Below are 25,242 nucleotides of genomic sequence, written 5' to 3' on the forward strand. Positions count from 1 at the left end.
ATGTTTGTATTGCTGCAAACCAGACTGCAACAGTGGTAGTATACATCTGTGGCATGAAGTTATGCAGTCTAACCTTCCAGAAGCATAGTAACTGGTTATTACTAAATTTTATTTTTTTTCTATCCCCGATTTACCCTTTTGGGGCCAATTATGCTGATCTTGTTTTCTTAGAAAGCTGCTTCTTGCTCACAGTATAGTCTGAGGGCACAACTAATGAGCTTAAGCATACGCCAGACTCTCCTGTCCTATCCCACTCCATTCATGGAAGAAGTGAGAAATGCGGTTAAGTTTACGAGTCCTGAAATGTCACTGACATGCTGCGAGTCTTGCAAATTTTTTCTTTGTACATGTTACCCCTATTTTAAAGTACTTGGTGAGGTGTGATCAACAGCTGAGAACATTGGCTTTTAAAAATGGAATTTGAGTTTCAGGTCCTGTCTTGGGTAGCTTTCCCATACAAGCTTTCCTCATTCCATCAGTATTGTATTTCCTGCTTTAGAAAACCTCAGCTAATCATCGGTTGTAAATGACAGTACACCCCAAAAAGATTGCTGTGCCAGACTCTGCCAGTAAAACTTTTATTTATATTCATATATCATCTTGCAGCATTTTCTCAGTAACTTAGGCAATGCATCTGGAGCGTTCTAGATGAAAGCATTTCTGGTAGTGTGCCCAGTAAAATGCAGTTTATTGCATATATGGTCTCCCACAAATATTTGCAGAGTAGCAGCCACTTAACCTTCCACCGATCTTGTAGCATAGAAACACCCCACTTCAGAATGAAGGTGTGAAACTTTGGAATATGGTTAGAGTAACTCCCTTTTTTTTTTTTTTTATATCAAGTGGTCAGGAATTCCCTTTTGCAATCAGCTCTTGTAGAAAAAGCAATTTCCTCTAGAGCCAAAGAAGTCCTTACCACTGTACATTCTGTACTGATTAAGCCCATCAGGTATAATTCTGTAAGAAGCCAACCCGAAGACCTGTAACTTGCATGTCTTATTGTACTTTTAACTTAAAAAAAAGCAACTCCAAAAGCCGTTTGATTCCAGTGACTATTTGTCTTGCTTGCTTTATCAAATACAATGCCCCCCTTTGGGATGCATGTTGCTAAACATGTCGGGTAGTTCTAGATATCCCAAATGTTCCTGACCAAAAAAGATTGTGGACCTAAAGGACCCGAGTAACGAAGAGGCTGGTGGCATTCTTGTCTGTATTTAATGTCCTATATACTTGGTTATGATTTGTGCCATGCCTTCTGGGCCGTTGGGGATTTGCCAGTCCAACACCTCTTACTTCTTTATAGATCAAACATTTCAGAGAACATTAGAACCAGAGATCTAAATTTGCTTCAGCAAGTAAATCGCAATGGGGAAACAGATTTGTCAAACTACTCCATTTCTGGAACCTCTTCAGATCAAGCAGTGTGACAGTCTTTAAGAAGGAAGTACACAATTTAGTATTATAAATTCACCCTAGTATGACTGGCCTATTACTACTTAAAGGAACCAAGTTCTAAAGATTAATACTAGCAGGGACTAAATGTTCACATGGCCCAATTGCTTTTTACTTTCTAGGATTTCTAGAAGTAAACTCCTTATTTTATACAGACCTTTGCATAGTGATAAATTGCTTGTGTGTGTGTTTTAACACTTTTAGTTAGTGGGAAAGTGTGACTTGGAACAAAGCTAATTTTTAGTAGACCTCCGGGGAGAAATATTCCTGATGCATGTATTTGATCTTAGTTTTAATCCTACTAAGGACTCTGTTACATTAACAAAGATAATTTATACAATGTCCTGTAATTTTATTTTGACTATTACTGTATATTGTAATCTTTGTCACTGCTAATGCTTGGAGCTTTTCTCCCCGGGCCTCTACTGAAAATGGACATATATCCAGTTAGACTAGCCCGGTCAACAAATGTAAAATAAATAATAAAATAAATGTCTTTTATAATGTGAGAGGAAACCGGAGCACCCAGAGGAAACCCACCGAATGCAGGTAGGACATGCAAACTCCACACAGAAGGCACCATAGCCGAGAATTGTTCAGGAGAACCTCTTGCTGTGAGGCGACAACACAACTGCTGCACCACTGCGCCGTCCATTACTCCTGAAATGCCCTGCTTCATTCTATGATTGCACATATTCCTATTAATTTAATGAGTCATTATAGGGGTATACATAACATTTAGAACTAAGTAAAGGCACAGTAAATGTATGGGCCCTGTGAGTGAAACTAGTGTGGCTGTAAATGAGAGCTGTGAATCCTTGGAGTCTGAATAACTTTATGGCCCCAGTGGGTGTAATAAGAGAGGGCTACAGCTGTCTTGCCAAGTGCTTTTTCCTTAAGAAACTTTAAGATGTGGTGAGCACAGTTATGTAAGAGCAGTGGAAACGAGTTTCTAAAGTGTCATGAAATTTAATTCGGACCAGCATGGTATGCACTGAGAAATCTGATGAAGAAATGTCAGAGGGGAAAGTTGCCAAGTCCTACTTTTCTTCCATTTTTGCTTGTGGATGTATGGGGATATTTTTTTAGGGAAGAAAATACTCTTGGGTGGGGGGTATTGTACTTTGGAGTATAGTTGTCCTTAAGTGTTGCTGCCACCTTCACATGAGATTGAAGCTCTACACGTTAACTGAAGCTCTACACGTTAACTTGAACATTTTCATAAGGTAACCTTGATAAGACTTCTAACATTACCAAGAGCAGTTTGAAACAAAATGTAGCAGGTAAAAAATATAGTGCTTGAAACTTGCAGTACTATTTTTGGATGATGTTGACTAACTGTACATTACATAATTTTTGCCCTGATTCACACACGCACACACTCTGCAGGTGCTGCTTGGTGGGTACTACAAGTGGCCATAGTTTACTGAGTCTTAAAAAAACATGGTGCCACACCTTTCATGAGGAATAAATTGTTATATTGTGAATTATGCTCACAATGTGTTTTCTGAAGCATTGATGGAGCAAAATGTATTTACAAAGTAGTGTTCACTCATCCAGGTCTCCATTACAAGCTTGCAGCCACTTGCTGTTAGTAATGAGTTTAGGGAAACAGCTGTGTTTTTAAAATCACAGATGTACAGCAGCAAAGTGGTTCATAGACGTACATAGTCAAATTTGGCCATATTGCATGAGTTACACCAACTGGTATAAAACTTGTTGTAGAGGTACACTGCTGGTTTATATGCTAAGTCATGAAGACTTGAGAAGCTATAAAGTTTGCAGACAGAAGAACTGGGACACAGCACCTTTTCTGGATTCCTAGCCATTTCCAAGGAGGTACACAGTACTCTGCAAGTGTATGGTAAGCTGCTCTTTGTCTGCTTTCCTAAGGTTGCTTAAGGCTAGCAGTATGCATGTCTGTATTACGTGTGTGTGTGTGTGTGTGTGTGTGTGTGTGTGTGTGTGTGTGTGTGTGTGTGTGTGTGTGTGTGTTATATTTGTGTGTAATATATGTAGTGTGCTGGCTACCTTGGTAACAGAGTAGCCCACAGTACATGGCTTATCTGGGTACATGCTTGTCACTGCACAAACCATACTCTCTACATAAGTAATCTGTTTGGTGACCTGCGATGGTAGGTATAGATAGCATCTCTATGCATACCCGAATGTATCCTCCCCATTGTAGTGGGGTATGATTGTCTCATCTGTGTTTCCCGAGGTGTCCCTAGTATTGGTAGAAGGGAAAACTGCCTGCTCTGTACATGCATACAAGTCCCACATTGCTGTGTAGGTAGTCGGCACTGAACTGATCCAGTTTCAGTATCTACATTCCCATATCTGTCTCTACAGCTGTAGTATGGCATACCTCATAGTTGTTCCTTTGATTTGAGTGCGGTATGTATGCAAGCAGGTCACAAGAATTCCCCAAATGACAAATACAGCTCTAAAGAAATCGGTGACTAAAAGCTCACCTGATTTTTACTTGCTTTAAAATCCACCAATTATTTATACAGAGCTTCCAATGGTCTTGTCTTCAGGATACTCTAGACTGACTCGACTCCTTTATCTCTAGTTCCTCACTATAAGATGAAATCTGCCACCTTAACTCCTTAATTTCCACCTTGGCATTGATACCACCATGTTTTATTATACCGTAAATGTTAAAGTACATGGGATGTAAGCAGACATGTGTCTGGAGCGTTTCTCCCCAGGCTTCCACTGAAAATAGGCTCTGGCCTAGTCTAACTTTCCCAGTAAAAATGTTAAATACATTTAAAATAAATATTATGCAAAGCATTAACTTTAAGTGGCATCTTATTTTGTGTATAAATTTTCTAATAGCTTTTCCTACATTGAAAGTCTGACAGCTGAGCATATATGGCACAATGCATGTGTTGTGCAACAGTCCTAATATCCCAGTTTCCTAGATGGCTTTCAGTCCAGACAATTTTGAATTAGTATGAAGAAGCGGACTTTAGAGGAGGGGAAAACAAGAGTAGGTTGCTAAGAGAAAAAAAATAGCTACTCTGCAACCAACAACCAGGTGTTCATTTGGTAAAGTCACATTTATTGGGGCATGTTTATTCAGCGGGAGAGTAGTGATCTAGCTAGTGAAGACAGTTTTTTTTGGTAAAATGGCTTCAGTGTCATTCAGTTCTCTCAGCAGACATACCAACAGCATGAGCATCTACACTGCTGTTTAAAGGCAAAAAAAAAAGTCTGTAGAGGAAACGTGCGGGGATGTTGTCCTTGCCGCTGTTTGTTGCATTAGGTCGACATGGTCCTTAATGGTTCTGGTTTAATGGTGAGTAACAAATTATTTCTACCACTAAGATTTGGAAATTGAACAACTTTAATGTTTTTAATCATGATGTATCCAATTCAGGTGGCAATGTTAATGTTATGCCTGAAAACAGAACTGATTTTAAATGTTAATAACTCTGGTAGATTTTTGAATTTGTTCATGTCGTGAATTTGATGGTTTAAATAACTTCTCCAAATTAGAGAGTCCTGGTCTCATTTATGCCTCCTTTTAAAAAGTAACAAATATATTGATGTTTTGAGATGGTAGCCATAACTTGTATGAGACATGAATTTGTTAAAACTTGAGAATAATGCGCACATGGTCTGGCAATCCATGGGTGGCATGGAGAAATTTCTGCAGGCTGGGGGGGTCTCTTCCTATGATTTATTTGAATCTGCATCTCAGTCTTCCTCTTCCAATTGTTGGGAAGGCCTCTGAGGGATGAACTTGGCACCCCCCCCCCCCCCAGTTTCCTCTGAATTTCGAATGTTTTTTTCCACATCCTTCAGGTAAGCACCATGGAGATGTACATTGCATCTTTTGGTTGGAGTCTCCAGTTCCAGTAGTTGGTTGTGATCTTTCCCTGTCCGAGAGGTTTGCTTCTTCCAAGAAGAACCTACAAGTGTATGAGTGTTCTTTTTTCAGTTTGGACTCAGAGTTCCATTCCTATTGTGATTCAATTCTGATCATGCGCCATCACCTTGCTGGTCTCTCTGAGAATGGATTGAGTTTCTTGGCGGAGTTCCAACAGACCACCAGTTCATCTTTCATTAGGACCATGGTGGATGGTGGTGGTAGCTGTTGTTTTGGCTTGAAGTTTTTCTAACACCTTCTTTAAAGGCACGTTCCTCTTAAGGTCTTCAGTGCCTTGACTAGTTTCTCCTTAGAACATATGCATTTGGCTTAAATAAACTCGATGCTGTCAGTTTCCAAGAAGACTTTTCTTGTCGCTGCTACATCCTTTAGGCAATTTCTTGATCTGTACTTTGTCTACTGAGCCTCCTTAATTATTTTTCCCAGGGGCCATGTAACCCATTGTGCCAGCCCTGTGTGTCAAAGATAACCTTATGAGATGTATCTGTGATCATTCATTTACCCGTTTTTTTTTTCTTCTGTCGGTGTGCAAATTTTGAGGAGTATTTTTCTCAGTGTGCTGATTTTTGAGTATTTGTTTTGCTGTCTTGATGTTTCCTAGGGAGCTCCGTTTTTATTTTGATAGCACTAAGGCTATAAGGAATCTGAAGTTCTGAGACTGTTTTTCATTGAGAAGGTTTCTAAAGCATCTTCCTTACCAGCTTTTCTCTTCATTTTTGCTATACTGCACATGATAGGTAGTTATCTCGTATAGCTATGGCTTCATTTTTTAAATGCAGCAATCGGTGAGATTTTTGAAGCAGTTATTTGGGCGCCTCTGCACATGTTTGATGGGCACTAAAAGTTGAATATGGTCTGTTGGTACAGTGCTTCCTTTAAATCTATCGTGTTACAGAGTATTTTAACATGGGGGCTCCAATCTGATAAAGATTGGGATGGGTCCCATTCTTGTCGGATGCAAAAATTAAGTGCTTACCAAAATGATGGATCTGTAGGAGTGGAGTATTCCTCAATGGCCCACCCTTCCTTCCCCCACCTCCTTGTTGTGGTATTATTGCTGTACCTCTGCTTTATCTGTATGCAAGTGCCTCCGATCTAGAGGAAACGTATGATATAGGAATACACGGGAGGATATTTGCAGGCTGGGAATGTTTGGTGTGCTGAGAGGCTCTAATATCTACAGCCATAGTCCAAAACATTTTTGTGAATGTCCCCATTAAGGTATACCTATCTATTCTGGTGCCACCCCTCGATCTTGTGCTCCACCCACCCTTGACTGAATGTTGAGGAGCAAAAAAGTCCTCTGCCATGAGTACTCTTCCTTTTCTTTTAAACTGTAACAAGCTGTTTTCTAGAAGTTATGCCTACCAATGAATGCAAAGTGCTGATCTCGTATGCAATACCGGCATTTGAATGCCAGTAATGCACTGCACTGAAGATCAGTTGGCGTCTCTGAAGATCAGTTGGTATCTGCTGATTGTGCTTACAGTACTTTGATCTCTGGGTGGCTGCCACCTTCTCGCCACCTTGGCTACTCTACTGCTCCCATTTTTACAGATCTGTTATGAATACATGATTTTTATATATGCATTTTGACTTCAGAAATATCTAGGAATTCCAAAGACAATATGATTATTGGACTTAATGGAATTCGTCATCTTGGTGAACTTTTGAGATTATCAAGTCCACCAACAAGCCTGTGTATTTTTAACTTTGTCACTTTGGAAAAGATGTTATGAAAGTCAAAATTTCATTTGCATCTCACCCACATTACAAACCTTTTTCAGCAGTGTATTTTTTCTACTGTGCCTTTTATTTACGCACATTTTACTGAAACCTGCCTTCTTGCCTCTGCTTACGCTGTGCCACTTCAGCTACACTCATGGCAGCCCCCACCCCCCCCTTGTCACTCTGGTCAGGTTGAAGTTGTGCAGAAGTACCAATAATGCTTTAGACATCCGCTTGGGTCCCAGATACATGCATGTACACTTGCATGGTTTTGACATAGAAGCAAGAAGTCTATTTGATGTTTTAAATGTTGAGCACAGGCAGTTTATACAGCATTCTCTTTGTGACTGTTTTAAGTCGTTTACTAAGAAGAAAACCATTAGTTATTCTTTCAGATGCTGGCCTGAAGTGTGCTGCTGCCCTCTTAGATTAGGTTTTCTAGTTTGATTTCTAACATTACTTTAATTGTTATGATTCCTCCATATGGGTGGAAACCAATTAACGTTGCATCCAGGTATTTGTTCTTTATGCATTTGATCATGCTGTAGTCGTCACTGGATGGTATTTTACTGACCTGCTTTCCTCCAGTCTCTCACACCATCATCTCTTTTGCCATGATTTTAAATTCATTCCACCAGTTTTGACTTCCTGTAGAATTCTGCACTTCTCTGAGTAGTTTTTTCAAAATGCTTTGCTAGCACACTAGCAACACCGAACACTCTACCTGCAAAAAATGGAATTTAAGTATGGAACAGAACAGCCTTAATGAAGTATGACCAGTATGTTAGAAATATGTTGCATATGACAGTGGGCGACCAGCGATTTAAAAAATTGTTGCTGTCCAGCATCCACAGTTTCCACTGCCGCAGGTGACAGTGCCTCTACTAACAGATCTTCAGTTCTGAATGAAACCAATTGTAGAAAATGCCTGTTAAAAGCAAACTATGTAAAATTGTGCCTTTCTTTTAATAGACCTATGGATGCACGTACGCGAGCACACACAACACACTATATTTCATGCTAAGTACCATGGGCCATCAAGATTCATAGAAATGGTGTGTGCAGGGGCTGGAAGGTAGCAGTGTGTGGTGTGACAACTCTACCCTGTGCAGAAATATAAGGTAGCATGAAACTGTAGTTTTGTATCCATATATGTGAGTTTGTGTCCCATATGGATTAGCCCACTTAGCAGTTAAAGAATTTTACTACTGGACTTTTTTCTGCTTTGAACAGGGCATCTGGACACAGGCTAACAGGATAGCTTCTTGTTGATGGTGAGGCATATTTTACCTTTGCATATGCTGGCTTACACAACTGAGCTGTGGCTTGTCTTTTATGGCTGGCTGTGATTAATCTTTATAAAAAAAAAAAAAAAGCTGTCATTAGGTAGTGACAGTGGTCAGGATCTCTTTGCCATAACGAATGGTGGTAACAGCTCCCACTGGTGTGAGCTTGCCAGCATCACAGTGTAGTAGGGGCTGGACAAGATTGTGTTTGGTAACAGGTTTGCCTGTACTGTAGAGGGATTCCATTGCCAATGGGATTTTCTTGCTATGTAATGGTTTTATTTTTTTTTCTTTGACTGTTTGGCTCTTGTCTGCTAAAAAATAATAGAAGGTGAGGGAGAGTTGCTGTACTTATAGTACACTATCCAGAATTTTTCAGAATGTCCAGATTTCTCATGTTCGTTGTTTCTCAGTCTGTTTTTCTGCTAAATCCTTGACGAATGAAGTTCATGAATAATGGCAGACATTTGAGTTTCCTACTTTTATATCCTTCAGAAAATGTAAAATTTGTTTTGAAACATTCAAAGTTTATAAAATATAATGTTTTAAAATCTGATTTGGGGCCATTACCTTCTCCCATTGTTTTTGGCTTTGTCTAGAGTACTTGTACCAAGTGATTGAAGTATGCTGTCAATGTGCAGACAGTTTACACTCCAATTGTTCGTTGTACGTGCTGGTTCATAGAGTTCAACTGTATGATTTGTAGGGGCTATTAGTTTGAGAAACTGGTGCTAGGGTACTGTAGTTCTTTGGAGCCGGACTGCACATGAGGTATTGCCCATTGTATAAAAGGTTAGATTGTGAAAGGCTTTTGCATGCCAGTGGCATATGGACCATGCAGCATGGTGCATACATTGTCTATGTGTAATGACCACAGTTTCAGAATTTGAATAATACTCTGTTTTATCTTTAAATGTTCAGTGAGGTGATATACTGGTGGTTTTTAGCTTCATTGCATGTGGAAAAGTCAACATAGCTCTGTAAAAGTAGAGGTGTAATGAAGTGAGTGGCAGACAATTATTGTGATGGACTGAAAATGGTATTTGTTTATATTCTATGAGATTGTATATTTTTTCTAGGTAATTTGTTTCTCTTGCCTACTAATTATTGAACCATGTCCATAAATTCATCCATTCATGCTTCTCCTAGCCGTAAATGTGCTGAGGCAAGTGCCAAACAACAAATGGGCCTACATCCAGGCAGCAGTAAAGGGTAGATACTTTTTTTTTGCTGACATGCAAGATCCTCATGCTGCCAGTTTTAATACTGTATCTTCCTCCACTATCCCAGTATGATATTGATTCCTTGACCACAGTTTGTACCAGCTGACTGATTTCTCATTGGACGCACATGCTTTTGTAAGTAGTTACAGTGCTGCTTATATGCATGTGTGCTTGCCAGGTGAGTACTTCCCCAGTCTGTGGCTGTGTGGGCCTAAAGCCTTTGCTTGCTGGTAGAAAGACTTGTGCATCTGTTTTCTGTCCCTCCTGACATGGTGGTCTAGCATTGGCCATTTGCTGCCATTCTGACTGCTGGCTCTTCCATTTCCTATGTCCACTAAGCAAGGATGGGTTATTTGGGTTGCATTCGGGGCTTTACCTTGCTGGACATAAGCTGGCTTAAAAATGTTGTAACATTCTGTTGTAGTGTTCCCTTTTGCGGAATACAGGTTTACTCTGCCACAACACTTGCATCAGATTTCTTTACACAAAAGTAGTGTGATCTATAAAAATGTTTTCTTATTTTCAGGTTCATTTGTCTGTACCCAGCATATATAAACAGTAAGAAGACTGTAGCAGAAGGAAGGCGAATACCCATTGAGAAAGTAAGGAGCCGATGTGTAAATAGAAGTTTGTGTTTATAGCTTGTTGTTGTATAGTTTCAGAAGTGCTTTTATCACAATCTGTCATTTTTAAAAACAGACAAGTGTGAGACTTATGCTATTACTGATCATACTAATTTTACTTGTACTTTAACTTTTTGCTGAGTTTTCTGTTTCTCAATGTTGCTGTAGGTTGATTTTTCCATCTGTGACATTAAAGGAAAAACTCCCCAATAAAACTGAAAAGGTATATATTACCATTATAGTCTTGATGCATGCACTGCTTATTAGTCAGTGTTGCTCTGGTTTTCACATTTGAAATTTTTATACCCCCCAAGTTAACATCATGGGGACTGCCAGATTGATCCGACTTGTTTCTCACTTTTTCCTCCTCAGAGAATGTAGTTTGGGTCCTTATGACATAACGTAGACCTCCTAGGTAACAGTTTTTCCTCTTAGTTTCACTAGGATTTTTGGCTTTTTGGATCCTCTACAAAAGGTGTGTGTCTGTCTCTGTGTCTGTTTAATATTACTCTGATCTTTGCTTGTGTGTTGGTAAAAGCCTTTTGTGGTCCACTCACATTTCTTCAGACTAAAGAGGTGAAAATTTAAGTGTTCTAAGCTGCAGTCCTTTAAAGGAATCCAGACCCTCTACATTTAGGGTAAAAAGTGTGCTAGGAAAGGAAAAAGGATGTCAGCTTTTGCTCTTCTGTGAATGACATTTATTACTTTAAAAAGCTATTAAAGCAAATAACAGCCACAGGTAGTGCTTGATGCATTGCTTAATTGGTTTGTCAACAAAAAGTGATTTGCTGACCAAAATGACTCTCTTTGCCATTTTATATATTTACAGTACGACTTTCCTGTTTTTGTGTAAAGCACATATTAAAAGATAAAGTGGAGTTATGAAGTTAGTTTTTTTGAGAAATGTTTAGCACTTAATTAAACAAATCAAGACATAATATCTCGGGATACACAGTTGTGTGCAGGTTTCAAAGGTGGCTGAGGCAGATTCTTTCCTGGAATAGTGAAAACTGTATAGAGTGGTGCTTTTAATCAATGACGGAGGGGGGGACAGTTGGAAATGAAACACTGAAAAGTATGTAATTTTTGTGGGACCCTGTACCATCCACCCCGGGATTTCTCTTCTGTTGGAGTTTTCATCTTATTCAAAATGCTTTTAGCTGAAGCCATTTCTCATGGCCTTTATTTCTGCAAGAATTTCAGAAATTAATTCACTTTTGTCAGTTCTGTCTGACGTATCATGAGGATAAGAGTTGCTTTCTGTAATAATCCTCCTTTGATGCCAAAAAGTACATGTAGAGACTAACATTAATCAGCCTATTTATATTCCTGGGTTTCCTCATTACATACTAACCAGGAATAGTATTTCTTTCATTTTGTAGATGTGCAGTGTTCTGCGAAATTATTTTGAGAGAATGAATGTTATCCAAAGGTAGCCGGTTGCCTCCTTTCTTTCAGTAACTTTAGACAAAGTTTGTAAGCTTGCTTTGGCTAGTTTAACTGGCTAACTGCTTACATTTGTGCCCATGATAAGTCTGTAATTTTACTAGAGCAGTTGCTACTTCTGCAGCCTCCCCCCCCCCCCCCCCAAAAAAAAAAAAACACTTCCTCTGGATGAAACCTCTGCAGTAGCGTCTTGGCCTGCTCTTTGCAAGACTTTATAAGCTGATTGCTGTGTGTCTCTCTGTGTCTCTCTCTCTCTCTCTCTCTCTCTCTCTCTCTCTCTCTCTCTCTCTCTCTCTCTCTCTCTCTCTCTCTCTCTCTCTCTCTCTCTCTCTCTCTCTCTCTCTCTCTCTCTCTCTCTCTCTCTCTCTCTCTCTCTCTCTCTCTCTCTCTCTCTCTCTCTCTCTCTCTCTCTCTCTCTCTCTCTCTCTCTCTCTCTCTCTCTCTCTCTCTCTCTCTCTCTCTCTCTCTCTCTCTCCCTACCCTCCTCTCTCTCTCTCTCTCTCTCTCTCTCTCTCTCTCTCTCTCTCTCTCTCCCTCTCCCTCTCTCTCTCTCTCTCCCCCTCTCTCTCCCTCCCTCTCTCTCTCTCTCTCTCCCTCCCTCTCTCTCTCTCCCTCCCTCTCTCTCTCTCTCTCTCTCTCTCTCTATTGAATGGTACATGCTTATGGCAATGATAGATGTGCAACAGATGGTCCATCTTCAGTACCTTTGGTGTAGCTGGTCTCCAGTATCTCCTTTCTCTCTTTCTAATCTTGGCGTTTTATTTGGCATCAGGTGCATTATGTGGTAGGTAGACATGTACTGACTATTCAATTCATAATCGGCTGAATAGTAGCTCAAAACTGAATATTTGTATTCGGTAAAATAACCTAATAGCTTGAATACGAATAGTACGAGACTGCAGATCTTGTACACCACTTCTCCTGAAAAACCACTTGCAGCTTCAGTGTACAGTTAAATAATAGTACAAGACAAACGTATAAAACGCACTATACCTGTCAGAGTCGTTTGATCAATACTGAGTATTATAGAGGAGGGGGATCCATGTAGCAAAACTGAAGATATCATTCTGATAACTGATATGACAGCTCTTTGTGCTTGCTTCTCCAGTTTTTTTTTTGTTTTCAGGCTGAGGTGTATTTTGTGTGGCTTGTGCATCTGTGAGGATTACAGCCAGGAACACTAGCAAATCTTTGATGTGGAAGGAAGCCAAAGAGTGGACAGATGAGACTTGTAAATTGCCCACAGATGTCAGTGTATGCTCTAAAACAGATTGTATCCAATCCAGAACGGATTCTCAGTATTACATGTACTGCTTGCATGGATAAGTTTTGCCACCCCCATAGAAAATAGCTAATTGCAAAAACAAAGCAGACAGACTGCCATTTAATGCCAAAACTGAGTTTGTCACAGACTCAGTATATACCCGCAACAGAGCAGAATAATCCTGCTCATTCATTTTACATTACTGCAGGTTACGATACAGTATTTGCATGCAAGAAAGAATGGAGATTAAGTTGATAATCCGTCTTTGGGCTCACTGAAAAAATGGAGAGTAGTTGTGTTCAGGTAAGTGTTGTCATGCTTTTTGCATTCCAGTTGTCTTGTGGTCTAACTATGCTTGACAGTGTATGTGCATGCAGCAATAAAACTCTTGCTCCTTGCACCGATGATACTAGTCAAACATGATGCTTGCCAACTTTTGCCAGAAGTGTAGCAGTCATTTTTTCACATCACTACTCGGCTCTTCATTAATTTCTGTAAGAAAGGCACACAACTTTAATACATATATCAACTCAGCGATTGCAGTACAGTGAAGAAAAGGGTAAGTTTTCTGATCCTCACTATGCTGTGACCTCCATTCAAAAAACTACAACAGCAGATTAAATGTAGCAGTGTTTGTCAACATTTTAAAGTTGACGAAGCAGATGAATCAAATGCAGAATGCTTCATTTGTTCTGCAGTTATTGTGTGGGTCAGGGTCATCTTTAAAGTTATATACAACATTGGCGCTGTTAAACCTCCTGGGATATAAACATTCCAAGCAGTTCAATGTGCTTAAAGAAGCCGTGTCTGTCGAACAGCCGTGCTTTGCCAAGTACGTTGTCAATAAGTTCTCCAAAACTATTACAGCTGTCGCTCCTTAATGTTAAAAAGAGCAAAAAATGGCCAATAAGCAGTGCAGAAGCTTAACAGGTCTATTCTGCAGTTGTGAAAATGATATAAGTCAACTTGCAGCCAGTATCAATTGCTAAAGATGAAGGTTTTAAGAACCTTATTGCTACATTAGAACCACAATACCATTACGCAAATACTTTGCTGAAGCTATTATCCCCGATATGTATAACCATGTCTGCCAGAAAGTGAAAACGGTTGCAAGGAGCTGTGAGTATTCGTTAATGACACACCTGAACATCCCCATGTTATACACAGTCATTCATGAGCTTAACAGGACATTGGCTGGATGAAAACTTCTGTTGCAAATTTGCTGTACTGCACCATGAAAACATTACAGGTAGACATATTGCTCACATACTGGCAGGCACAGTTTCAGAGATGGTAGAGCGCTGGGGTATATGTAAAGGATAAGTCCATATTTTTCTCAGACTGTGCAAAAAAACATGGAAAAGGCTATGACTGATAAAGTTGTAAGTGTTGGTTGTTATGCCCATAGTTTCCAACTATGTAGCAGTGATTCTCTGGTACTTCAGACGTTCCACTAGTGCCACAGTCATACTTGCCCAGATACAACAGCAGTTGAAATTGCCAGACCATAAACTGCTTCAAGATGTTGCCACAAGATAGAATTCAACATCTTATATGTTTAAGAGGCTGTTGGAGCAGAAGCGTGGCATGCTCCTGTACATGAGTGAGGAGCAGTCCACCAGACATTTGCCTGCAATCACGCCATCTCAGTGGGAATTCATTGTATCAGTTCTGTAACCAGTCACGTGATATAGCTAGTGACAGTGTCTGCATCTCTGTTGTACTTCCAGCATATGTAAGGCACGGAGACATTACCTGCCAAACTTAACGTCTGCTGCTAGCATCAAGCAAATGGTGAAAGAACTGTTGGTCTCTAAAACGTTTCAGTAATGCACATAAAAATCATCTCTACATCGTTTCAACTGTTTTGGACCCCCAATTCAGATTACAGTGCTTTGAAACAGACAAACTGCTGAAGCAAAACACTTCACTCAACAAGCTGTGGAGGCAGTAACCCCAGTGTAAACTGTGCAGGCAGCAGGTTCTTATACTAATATCAGTGTGAATGAAGAAAAACCAATGCAGGCTGCAAAAAAACATTGAAAATGGCAGATGGATTTTGGTCATACTGGGACTGTTTGCATGATTCATTTAGTGCCAAGCAGTGTACTCCTGAGCCATTTGAACAGCAGTTTGCAGTTTGTCAATGAGGGGTGTATCAGACAAAGCGAAGACCCAATTTACTGGTGGCAGTCTAATCATGACAGACTTCCTTTGCTGTCTGCAGCTGTGAGAATTTGTCTTGGTGCCCCACCAGTAAGCGTAGCAAATGACTGTTCAGCATCGCAAACAATGTCTGTAGTGCCAAGTGATCTAATCTCCTGCCCAGCCGTGCTGAACAGTTGTTCCTGAAGTGGGATGTGAAGCTAGTCCTGATTAAAGAGAAATGGAGTAGTTAAATTGTATTGGCGTTTAGCATTAGTGGTTAAATTAACACTGGTAATGAATAAAGTTTAGTAACTTACTAACTTTTGAGAACTGCCTGACAGCTAAATAGTAGAATGCATCTAGTTATTCAGATTTAAATTTTTTTTTAGTGAATTTATGTTCTTGTATGTATTGCACAAAACTGTTTACTAATGCAGTAAACTGTTTTAGTTAGATCATACCAGTTCGCACTAGTAAACTATTTGTATTAGTCAATGTATTCTGTAACTTGGCAGAACCAAATGTTCGTATTCGGCCGAATAGTAAGTCACTATTTTGTACATCCCTAGTGGTAAAGTGGGGTATTAGTCTGGTAAAGTCTTTCCTACTGGGTGGTCCTATTGCCTCAAAGCTTTAGGTGTGTTCTGGAGAATGGAGCCACTCCTGTGGTCAAGTATATATTTTGTATATTGCAGTCAGTAAGAGGTCCATCCTTTAGTTTCTGTTTACTGGAGCAACTTAGATGTGCATAGTGCTGATAGTCTGGAGCTCTCAATTCTTACTGTTATGTGAATAAAACTGTTGCAGCTACTGCACCTTACATTAATATTTTATTGTGTTGCCATGTGTACCAGAAAGGCTCATCCAGACTCTGCTACACTTTGCTGTGAAGGAAAGGTTAGTTTGCTGTTATTTTTTGTATTTCTGTATTGCCTTTCTATATTTTGAATACTGTAGTTTGTTTTCTTTACCTTGTGTTTTGCTTGCATTCTGTTTAACAGCATATTAAAACTTCAAGAGACCACAGCTCTCTCTGTTCTGAGTCGGGCAGAATTTTTCCCCTCCCACCCATTTAAGTTGTCTTGTTAAATACCACTGTCTTTCTAGTTGCCCGCCTCTTATGTTAATCAGACCATATATCTCATTTCTCTCTACTTTCACTGGCTTATGTGAGTAATCGCAAAACCATCACTTTTGAAATCCCACCCCTTCAATTATTTAAATTTATTGGCCATCCTACAGTATTTCATAGTACCAAAATACAAAAGTAACCACCCCTTTCAGTCCATCTTGCTGTTTTAAAAATTGTAACTCTCCACTAAACCTTAACTTTTTAAACAGGTAAAACTCAAGTTACCTACTTTCATATCTAACTTCTCTAGTGCACACTGCAGAGTGCATTCTTTTCAATCTTACCTTTAAGCATCCCTGTTACTAGCACTTTTTCTAATACCTAAAAAGATCATCTCTACTTGACTCCAAGTAGACTTTTCTCTATCTGTTAAACCTAGCACTTGCTCCTACAGTACTTATTACCTTGATACGGCACTCTTATAGATAGCACCCCAAAAGGCAAACCCCCATTTCTCGGTCACTCACGTCCCCGGAATCTCTTTTAAAGTTTTTGTCTAGTCCTTCTAGCATGTCGAGGGATCAGTTGCTAGTGTCCTCTCCTGCTCAGCTGGTGAACCTGGGAATATTGAGGCAATGTTACAATTGCCTCATGTACACTGAACAACCCTCTCCTCCTCCCACAAAACACAAATACATGCGAGAGATGCAACTATACGGCCAAACTGGAGGCCGAGCTCTCTCAACATAGGACTGGCAAGACCAGTCAGGAGGAGAAGGTTACCACACACACTATAGACCCAGTCTCACATAGTACCATCACAACCTCAAATCATACACATAAACACACAAAGACATACTCGGGCTCTGATCAAAAATCTACCAAAACAGCAGAGGCCACCAAAGCAGACACCCAAACAACCACCACCTCAGAACACAACACCTGCAACACATAGACCTCACAGTCAGAGTGTCAAACAGTCACAGCCCTTAAGGCCAAACACAATGCCAGACACACTAGTCATTGGTGACTCCATAGTCAGACACACTGGCGTCCCGCTCACCAGACTGAGTAAGGAGAAGGTCACAGTAAGCTGCCTGTCGGGCGCTAGAATCCGCCACATAACGCAAGCACTCAGGTCTCTCAACAGCAGGTACAAATATGACTCAGTCATTGTCCACGCTGGTGTAAACGACCTGAGACGTACCTCCTTGGACTACATGAAAAGAGACATTGAGGAGCTCTCTGATTATGTAGCCCAGGCAGGTATGACCCTGACCTTGAGCAGTATCCTACCTTCACCAAGAATGATGCCACAATACAGAGATAAGATGATCAGCTTTAACAATTGGCTTAAACTCTGGTGTCATTCAAAGGGGATCAATGTCTGTCTGCCTGGGATGACATGCTGGACAAGCCACGCTGCGCAAGGGCGGCTTGCACCTGTCACCCTGGGATTCGGATATTGGCAAAGGCTCTTGCCACCCCATAGTGCCTTTTTAGGCAAGGCTCAAATTCTAAACCTACCACCCTAGAACACAAAAAGGAAAAAACTAAGGGTAATGCTGCTCAATGCCAGAAGTCTAAATCTCAAAATGCACGCACTCGAGGCCCTTCTCAGTATGGAGAACATCGATGTCTGTGCAGTGACAGAAACCTGGTTCAAGGCTCCTGAGAGCACCCCAGCACTATCAGGTTTTACCTCTTATCATGCATTCCGGCCCCAAAATCCGGACAATACCAAGAAAGGAGGGTATCCATATTCATCAAAGACACCCACACCTCAAGACTGGTGGCAACGACGATGCATCGGAGACCATCCAGGTGCAATTAACCATAGGCAAGACTGCTCTGCAAATTGTAGCATGTTACAGGCCACCCTCACAAACTCGGGAACCTCACATGGCCTTCCTGAAAACACTAGAGGGATAAATGTATCACCAAACACCATCATACTAGGTGACTTCAATTACCCTAATATAGACTGGGAACACTACTCAAGCCCAAACACCCTAGCCCAAAAGTTCCTGGAATTCATAAACTCAAATGCCATGGAACAACTAGTCACCATCCCCACAAGAGGAGAAAACATACTTGATCTCATCATCACGAACATGGGAGCACAATGTTCAACACCGGAAGTATACCCCTCACTGGTGAGATCAGATCACAAACTAATCTCGCTGGAGGTCCTCATCCCACCCCACCTGAAATAAAAAGACCACAGTAAAGAACCTCTTGGAAGCCGACTTCACACTTCTAAAGACTAGTGTGGTCTCCTTTAAGGCCCCGAGCCGACTGAAAACAGTACTCAAGCCGCTGAATCACTTACAAATGCCTTCTACCAGCACCTGCAGGACTGCATGGATAAGGCAATCCCAAGCAAAACAAAGACTCTTTGTACCAAAGGCAAGCGTCCACTCTGGTGGACCCCAGCCATAAACAAACTCTACAACAAAGGAGGAAGCTACTACAAGATAGAGCAAAATCCTTAAAAGGTAAGACACCCTTGATCACTATAAGTAAAAACTAAGAGCTCTCATAAAATCATCCAAAGCAAATTTTGAGAGAAAAATAGCTAAAGACTCAAAAGACAATCATAAGGCCTTCTTTAGCTATGTTAGAAACCTGGGAGGAAACTCCCAGATATGCTCAGAACTAGTTCAAAATGATGTGAAGATTACTGATCCTACAGACATTGCCAACATACTGGCTGACAGGTTCAGTGCAAACTTCTCCCCTCCCCAAAGGAGAGATATCTATACCAAGCGATTGCAGCCCCCAAACATCTCCAACGCCCAAGTGAGAACTGCTCTCTCCAAAGCAAAAACACAGCATCCATGGGACCTGATGGTGTCCCCGGCTGTGTGCTCCACGAACTCAACGAGGAATTAAACCCACAGCTAGGACAGCTGTTTAATCATAGTCTTACCTCTGGATACGTACCCAGGAGTGGCGCACTGCAACTGTGGTCCCACTTCACAAAGGCGGTGCCTCCACCGACCCTGGAAATTACCGCCCATTAGCTTGACAAGCCTTATCTGCAAAGCCATGGAGAGGATCATAATGGACCTCATAAATAAAGACATAGGAATTTGCAGACTTTGGATCCATCCCAGTTTGGCTTTGTCAAAGGCAGATCATGCCTTCTAAACTTGGTTGACTTTTTGAAACAGTCACCAAAGCCATTGATGAGGAAAGGCAGTCCATACAGCCTACCTCGATCTGGCGAAGGCCTTTGATACAATACCCCACTCGGGTATCATTGAAAAACTCATCAGCTTAAATGTTAACCCATACATCACAAGATGGGTTGCAAACTGGCTGAGTGACAGAACCCACAGGGTCAGAGTTGCTGGCGCCATGTCAGACTCAAAGCCTGTCACAAGTGGTGTACCACAGGGCTCAGTCCTGGGCCCACTCTTGTTTGGCATCTACTTTTCCAGTACAAGCAAACATAGGAGGGTTATGGCTGACAAAGTTTGCAGATGACTGCAAACTGGGCCATAGTAGAAAACACATCTGACACAGATATCCTTCAGAAGGGTCTCACAGAAACGGATAACTGGTGCCAGAGCCATGGCCTAAAGTTAAATGCCAAAATGCATAGTCATACCCTTCGGGAAAAACAAGGTTACCCCTAGCTACCAAATAGGTGGCAATCCACTGAGTACAGAAGAAGTTATCAGGGACCTGGGGACCCAGGTTGATAGTAGTCTGTCATTCGACACCCATGTAGCTAAAGTAGTTAGGAAGACCTTCTACATTGCCCACCTTATCATGAAGGGATTCTCATCTAGATCAAGGGAGGTCATAGTCTCCCTATACTCATCACTCATCAGACCAATGATTGAGTACAATGCCCCATTCGGAATGTATCTGACCCGACACTTGCAGCAGCTGGAGAGGCCACAAAAGTTCCTCACCAAAAGGATAAAGGGTCTCAAACATCTGTCCTATGCTGCCCGACTGAAAGAACTCCAGCTCTATTCAGTCGCTTACCGCTTGCTCAGAGGTGACCTTTGCCTAACATACAAGGCCATGTCAAACCCAGATTTGATGAATATGCTTCACCTCAAAAATCTAGATCCGTCAGAGCCACAAGGGCGGAGACTTAAACCTCGACACGGCTATTAATAGGACGTGCTGGAGGGATAGATTCATCACCCAAAGACTCCCTATGCTGTGGAATAAAATCCCGGTATATGTGAGGCAGAGCACCTCGCTGGCCTTGTTCAAGAGAAATCTTGACCAATGGATGGGAGATCGCAGATATACCCCAGGGATTACCTCAGTGTCACTGCTCAACAGAGGCACAGCAAAATAATGGGTATAGTTCCCCATACTAAAGGGGTGGCGTAAGCCACAAAACTATGGGCTAGGCTTGTAAATGCCCTCGGGCAGATAGCTTAGTATGAACCTATGAACCTATGACTTTGTAGAGTCTGCACAAAAGCAGTTTGGGCACCTTCTTACCTGTGATTCCTTCCTACAGAAAGCCATTTTCTGTGGGCAGGTGCAGTCTGCCTCCACTAAGCCTTTAATTGAGCCACTGTGGTAATTTTTGCAGCCCATGATTTATAGTCCACTTCATATCAGTTTCTAAGGGACTACATTATTTTATTTTTTTAATGAAACCTCTGATGTGATAGTTTGTGCAAGAACAAACAACTGATAAAATATAATCAGATCCTGCAGATAGACTAGTGGTGGACCGTAGCTGGGATAGCTACTAAAGTTCAAAAAAATGACACGGATATATGAAACTTGAATTATGTCACTGATAAAACAGAACGAAAAAAAGATGAAAAAACACTCCTTTTAAATCCACAGAAACCTCACTGCTTCGAATTGGCAAGATGTTGAACTAAAGTGTAACAAAAGACTGTTACACACTGATGTTTAACAGTTCAAAAGTAAAGTAGGACTAAATCTGTTTATATCCCAGGCATATACATTCCTATAACTCTTCCAAATGATGCAAAGTAACTTGAACACAACTCACAACAGTCTGTGTGGGGAGACCACAACAAGCATAAAAAGTACCTTAGAATGTTTGTAAAAGCTGATGAAATGTTGTAGAGCAAATGCCTGGTTGCTCAGGAAGTCCTGACTATCCGTTTAGCTTGTGGTAGAAAACCCAATCCAATACTTTGTAGTTAGAAAAACACAAGAAGCTTCCCTTTGCAAACTCAATAGTTCCAGACTTGCAGGAAGCAAATGAAGCACTAGAAGCACTAGCACAATTGCTATGTAAACAAACTCAGAAGTTCCAAACTCATACACTGTTATACACTGATGTTTAGAAGTTCAAAAGTAAAGTAGGACTAAATCTGTTTATATCCCAGGCATATACATTCCTGTAACTCTTCCAAATGATGCAAAGTAACTTGAACACAATTCACAACAGTCTGTGTGGGGAGACCACAACAACCATAAAAAAGTACCTTAGAATGTTTGTAAAAGCTGATGAAATGTTGTAGAGCAAATGCCTGGTTGCTCAGGAAGTCCTGACTATCCGTTTAGCTTGTGGTAGAAAACCCAATCCAATACTTTGTAGTTAGAAAAACACAAGAAGCTTCTCTTGGCAAACTCAATAGTTCCAGACTTGCAGGAAGCAAATGAAGCACTAGCACAATTGCTATGTAAACAAACTCAGAAGTTCCAAACTCATAGGAAGCAAAAAGGCTGTAGACTGAAAATAAATCCTTTATTACGATAGCATTCCTTAAGCACTAGTTGAGCGCTTTCATCTGCACCATCGCAGACTTCATCAGAACTAGTGCAAAACATTTAATTAACTCATTTAAAACAGTTTTGGGCAAAACTTTGTTACTCAATTTAAAGAAACAGTACTCCATTTGTAACATAACTAATATTGGACCTATATAAAAAACATATAAATCTTGGTGATTTATGTATATACATACCAAAAGTACATACAAATGTATATATAATTATAAATATTGATTTTAAAGTCACTAAAAATAATTATTCATATGGTATTGTGATTGAAATACTAAAACATGAATTAAATTCACTATGTGTACTTACATTTCATCAAATATTGCAGCCATAAAAATATTATATATCAAGAATTAAAATGGTTTTATACTTATAAAATCGTTAATACCTGGATTCCTGGTGGAATCAGTTAAAATCTGCCACTTGCTTTCTTTACAGGCCAGTCTTGTTTTCCAATCCCTCAAAGGAATTTCCTTCACCTCATCTATTATCATAAAGGAGAATGTGTGTCCCTCACCATATTCCTTGGTGTGTCTGTATAGGGCATTTTTACTATCCATTTTCCTAATTTTATAATAATGCTCATAAATACGTTTCTTTAACTCTCTTTCTGTTTTGCCTATATAATAGGCTGGACATTTTTTGCACAGAGCTAAATATACTATGTGCTTGGTGCTGCAATTTCCACCTATGCTCCTAATTTTACTGTGATTAATGTCATTCAAAACAATATCACTGTTGGTGTTTATGTGTGTACATTGTTTGCATCTTCCGCACTTTCTGGTGAAAACCTTGTCTTTGTTATTGTTTCTGCCTTTCCCTAACTTGGAATGTTCCAGTAATCTTTTTATGTTGGGACCAGTTTTGTATACTATCTTAGGTTCCTCACCCAGTATATTTTTGTTGACATCTGATACTGTGATAATGTCCTTAATCTTGGTGCTGTGAGGGGTATAGGTCAGAACACACACTCTACCCATATTTGCTTTCTGCAAGTTAGCGTTAATCTCTTTATCAAGACCTAGCAATGGTTTGTATTTTATTCCCCATTGGGATTTGACAAATTCAATGGTGTCACTAATCATGTTGCTGGGATATCCTCTCCTTTCAAATAAATCTGCTAACAGAACCATTTCTCCTTCCATGAATTCTCTAGTTGATGACATTCTAGCACATCTAATGCACTGTCCCTTCATAATATTTTTGAAAATGTGTGGTGGATGTTCACTTCCAAAAAATAGATAATCATTAGAGAATGTGCTTTTTCTATGTATCTTGGATGTAAAACCTTCCTCATTGGAACCTATGAACACATCCAAATATGAAATACCTGAGTTATTTGTTTCATAGGTAAATTTCAAAAAATTGGTAGTTTCGTTGATGTATTCAATAAATTGTGGTATTGTCTTGGGTCCTTCCACAGAATGAATATATCGTCCAGAAATCTTACATAGAAGGTGATGTAGCTGGAGAATGCACAGTTGGTAATGAATTCATTCTCCCAATCAGACATAACCAAGTTTGCAAATATGGGGCACAAGATGCCCATAGCAACTCCCTGCTTTGTCTGAAAAATTCACCCTCGAAAGTAAGATAATTGTGATCCAACACTAGGCCCATCATATCCATGATTAGATTTATTTTATCCCAGGTCAATGTAGAAAACTTTCTAAGACTCCTGGCAAATCTCTCTAGTCCCTCGCCCTTAGGAATACATGAAAATAAGTCACATACATCAATGGTGATGAATGTACATTGTTCTGTCCATTTGTCAGGACTGAGTTTACTCAAGAAATCCCATGAGTCTTTGATGATGAATGGTACATGTGTATAAATATGTTTCATTCCATCTATCGATCGTTACTCCTATGTTATATGTTTTTGACTTTGAACCTGAGATGATGGGTCTGAAGGGTGGTTTGGTCAGAGACTTATGAATTTTCGGTATTCCTATTATGCAAGCCATCACTGGATGATCCACTTTTAGAAACCTATATACTTCTTCTGTGATGCGGTTATCAATAAAGTATTCTTCCAAAGCTATGTCAATTCTTCTAAAACCTTGGTTAATTTGATTGATTGAAAACCTGTTGGTAATTCCCAGAATGGTATAAAATATGGTATATCTCAGTGATATAATCTTTTTGGGGATAAATAACTGCCCCTTCCCCTTGTCGGGTTTCATTATTCTTACGTCTTTTTTATACATATATTCATTCAGTACGCTCTTTCTTCTTTGGAGATGTTATCTTTTGTTAATTCCTGTTTTTCCGATATTCTCTTGTGATTTCATGGTTGAGTAGATACAGTTCTTTACATATCATTTGTTCAAATACATTCACTTGCGAATTGTACTGAGGTATAAATGTACGTTTTCTTTTTAATTCAGTGGGTATGTATGTGGCCTCATCATCCTTTCCTTTTCAAATAGTAGAGCCAGGTTAAGTCTGCGACTATATAATTTGATTTCTTTGATATGATCTACTAGATTGAATTTCTGTGTAGGGATGAATTTGGTTCCTTTGCATAAAGGGAACATAATTCTTCATGAATAGGGACATCTGTATAGTTGTACACGTTGAAGCCTTTATAGTGCGTGATACTAGGTTTTCTTTTCTAATTCTGATGTATCTACCTCCTGTATGTCTATTTTCACAGTTTCATCATGTCCATTATTTGAATTTTCATTGTTGATGTTGAAGGGAGATGGGACCACGTCAATCTCTCTAGATGGAACTAAAATGGCAGGAGGAGAGACAGTAAAACCTCCAACTGTCGTTTTAAACTGACAAACTCTGGATTTTACTTGTATTTTCTGCTGCTCTGGTAATTTGTTTTCCATAATTTTGATGGTGTCTTCCTCCCTGAAAATTTTCCTGTCTGTCCACCTGTCTTCTACCTCTTACATGTGTATATCCTTCATCTAATCTTTCTTTCCTATCTTGTGGCCAAACATATACCTTACAAGTTCTATATAGCTCCATATCACGCTCTAATTTTTTGTTTTCCTTGAAAATATTTTCCTTATGGTTTCTGCCATTTGGAATTGTTTGTGGTATAAATCATACCACTGTTCAAATGTAGGGTTACATAAAATAAATTCATTAACATGCTCTACTTCATCAATGAGTACATTCAACTTATCCTCGTAACACTTCAATAACAAATTCATATAACAAATGCCAAAATCATCAAACAAACTGTTGAAAGCTGAAATTGTACTCTCATTGTATTCTAGGCCCATAGGTAGTTTGAAAAACCTAATCCCTTTGGGAACTACCTTGAATTAATGCATTGCTTCAAATAAGCTTTATCAACTTTAATATTCTGTATTTGTATTAAAATGTTTCCCAT

General features: G+C 39.9%; 1 protein-coding gene across 1 annotated transcript in view; it reads left to right on the forward strand.

Annotated features, from left to right (window-relative positions):
* Positions 1 to 25,242, forward strand: part of SRP19 (signal recognition particle 19) — a 236,124-nt gene that overhangs the window by 72,720 nt on the left and 138,162 nt on the right. Inside the window, exon 2 of the mRNA XM_044064470.1 lies at positions 10,117 to 10,192. Within this exon, the coding sequence (XP_043920405.1) occupies positions 10,117 to 10,192 (76 nt within the window). The remainder of the gene's footprint in view (positions 1 to 10,116; positions 10,193 to 25,242) is intronic.

Source organism: Protopterus annectens, chromosome 2.part2, assembly GCF_019279795.1.
Source record: "Protopterus annectens isolate FY-2018-M chromosome 2.part2, PAN1.0, whole genome shotgun sequence".
Taxonomy (NCBI): Eukaryota; Metazoa; Chordata; order Ceratodontiformes; family Protopteridae; genus Protopterus; species Protopterus annectens.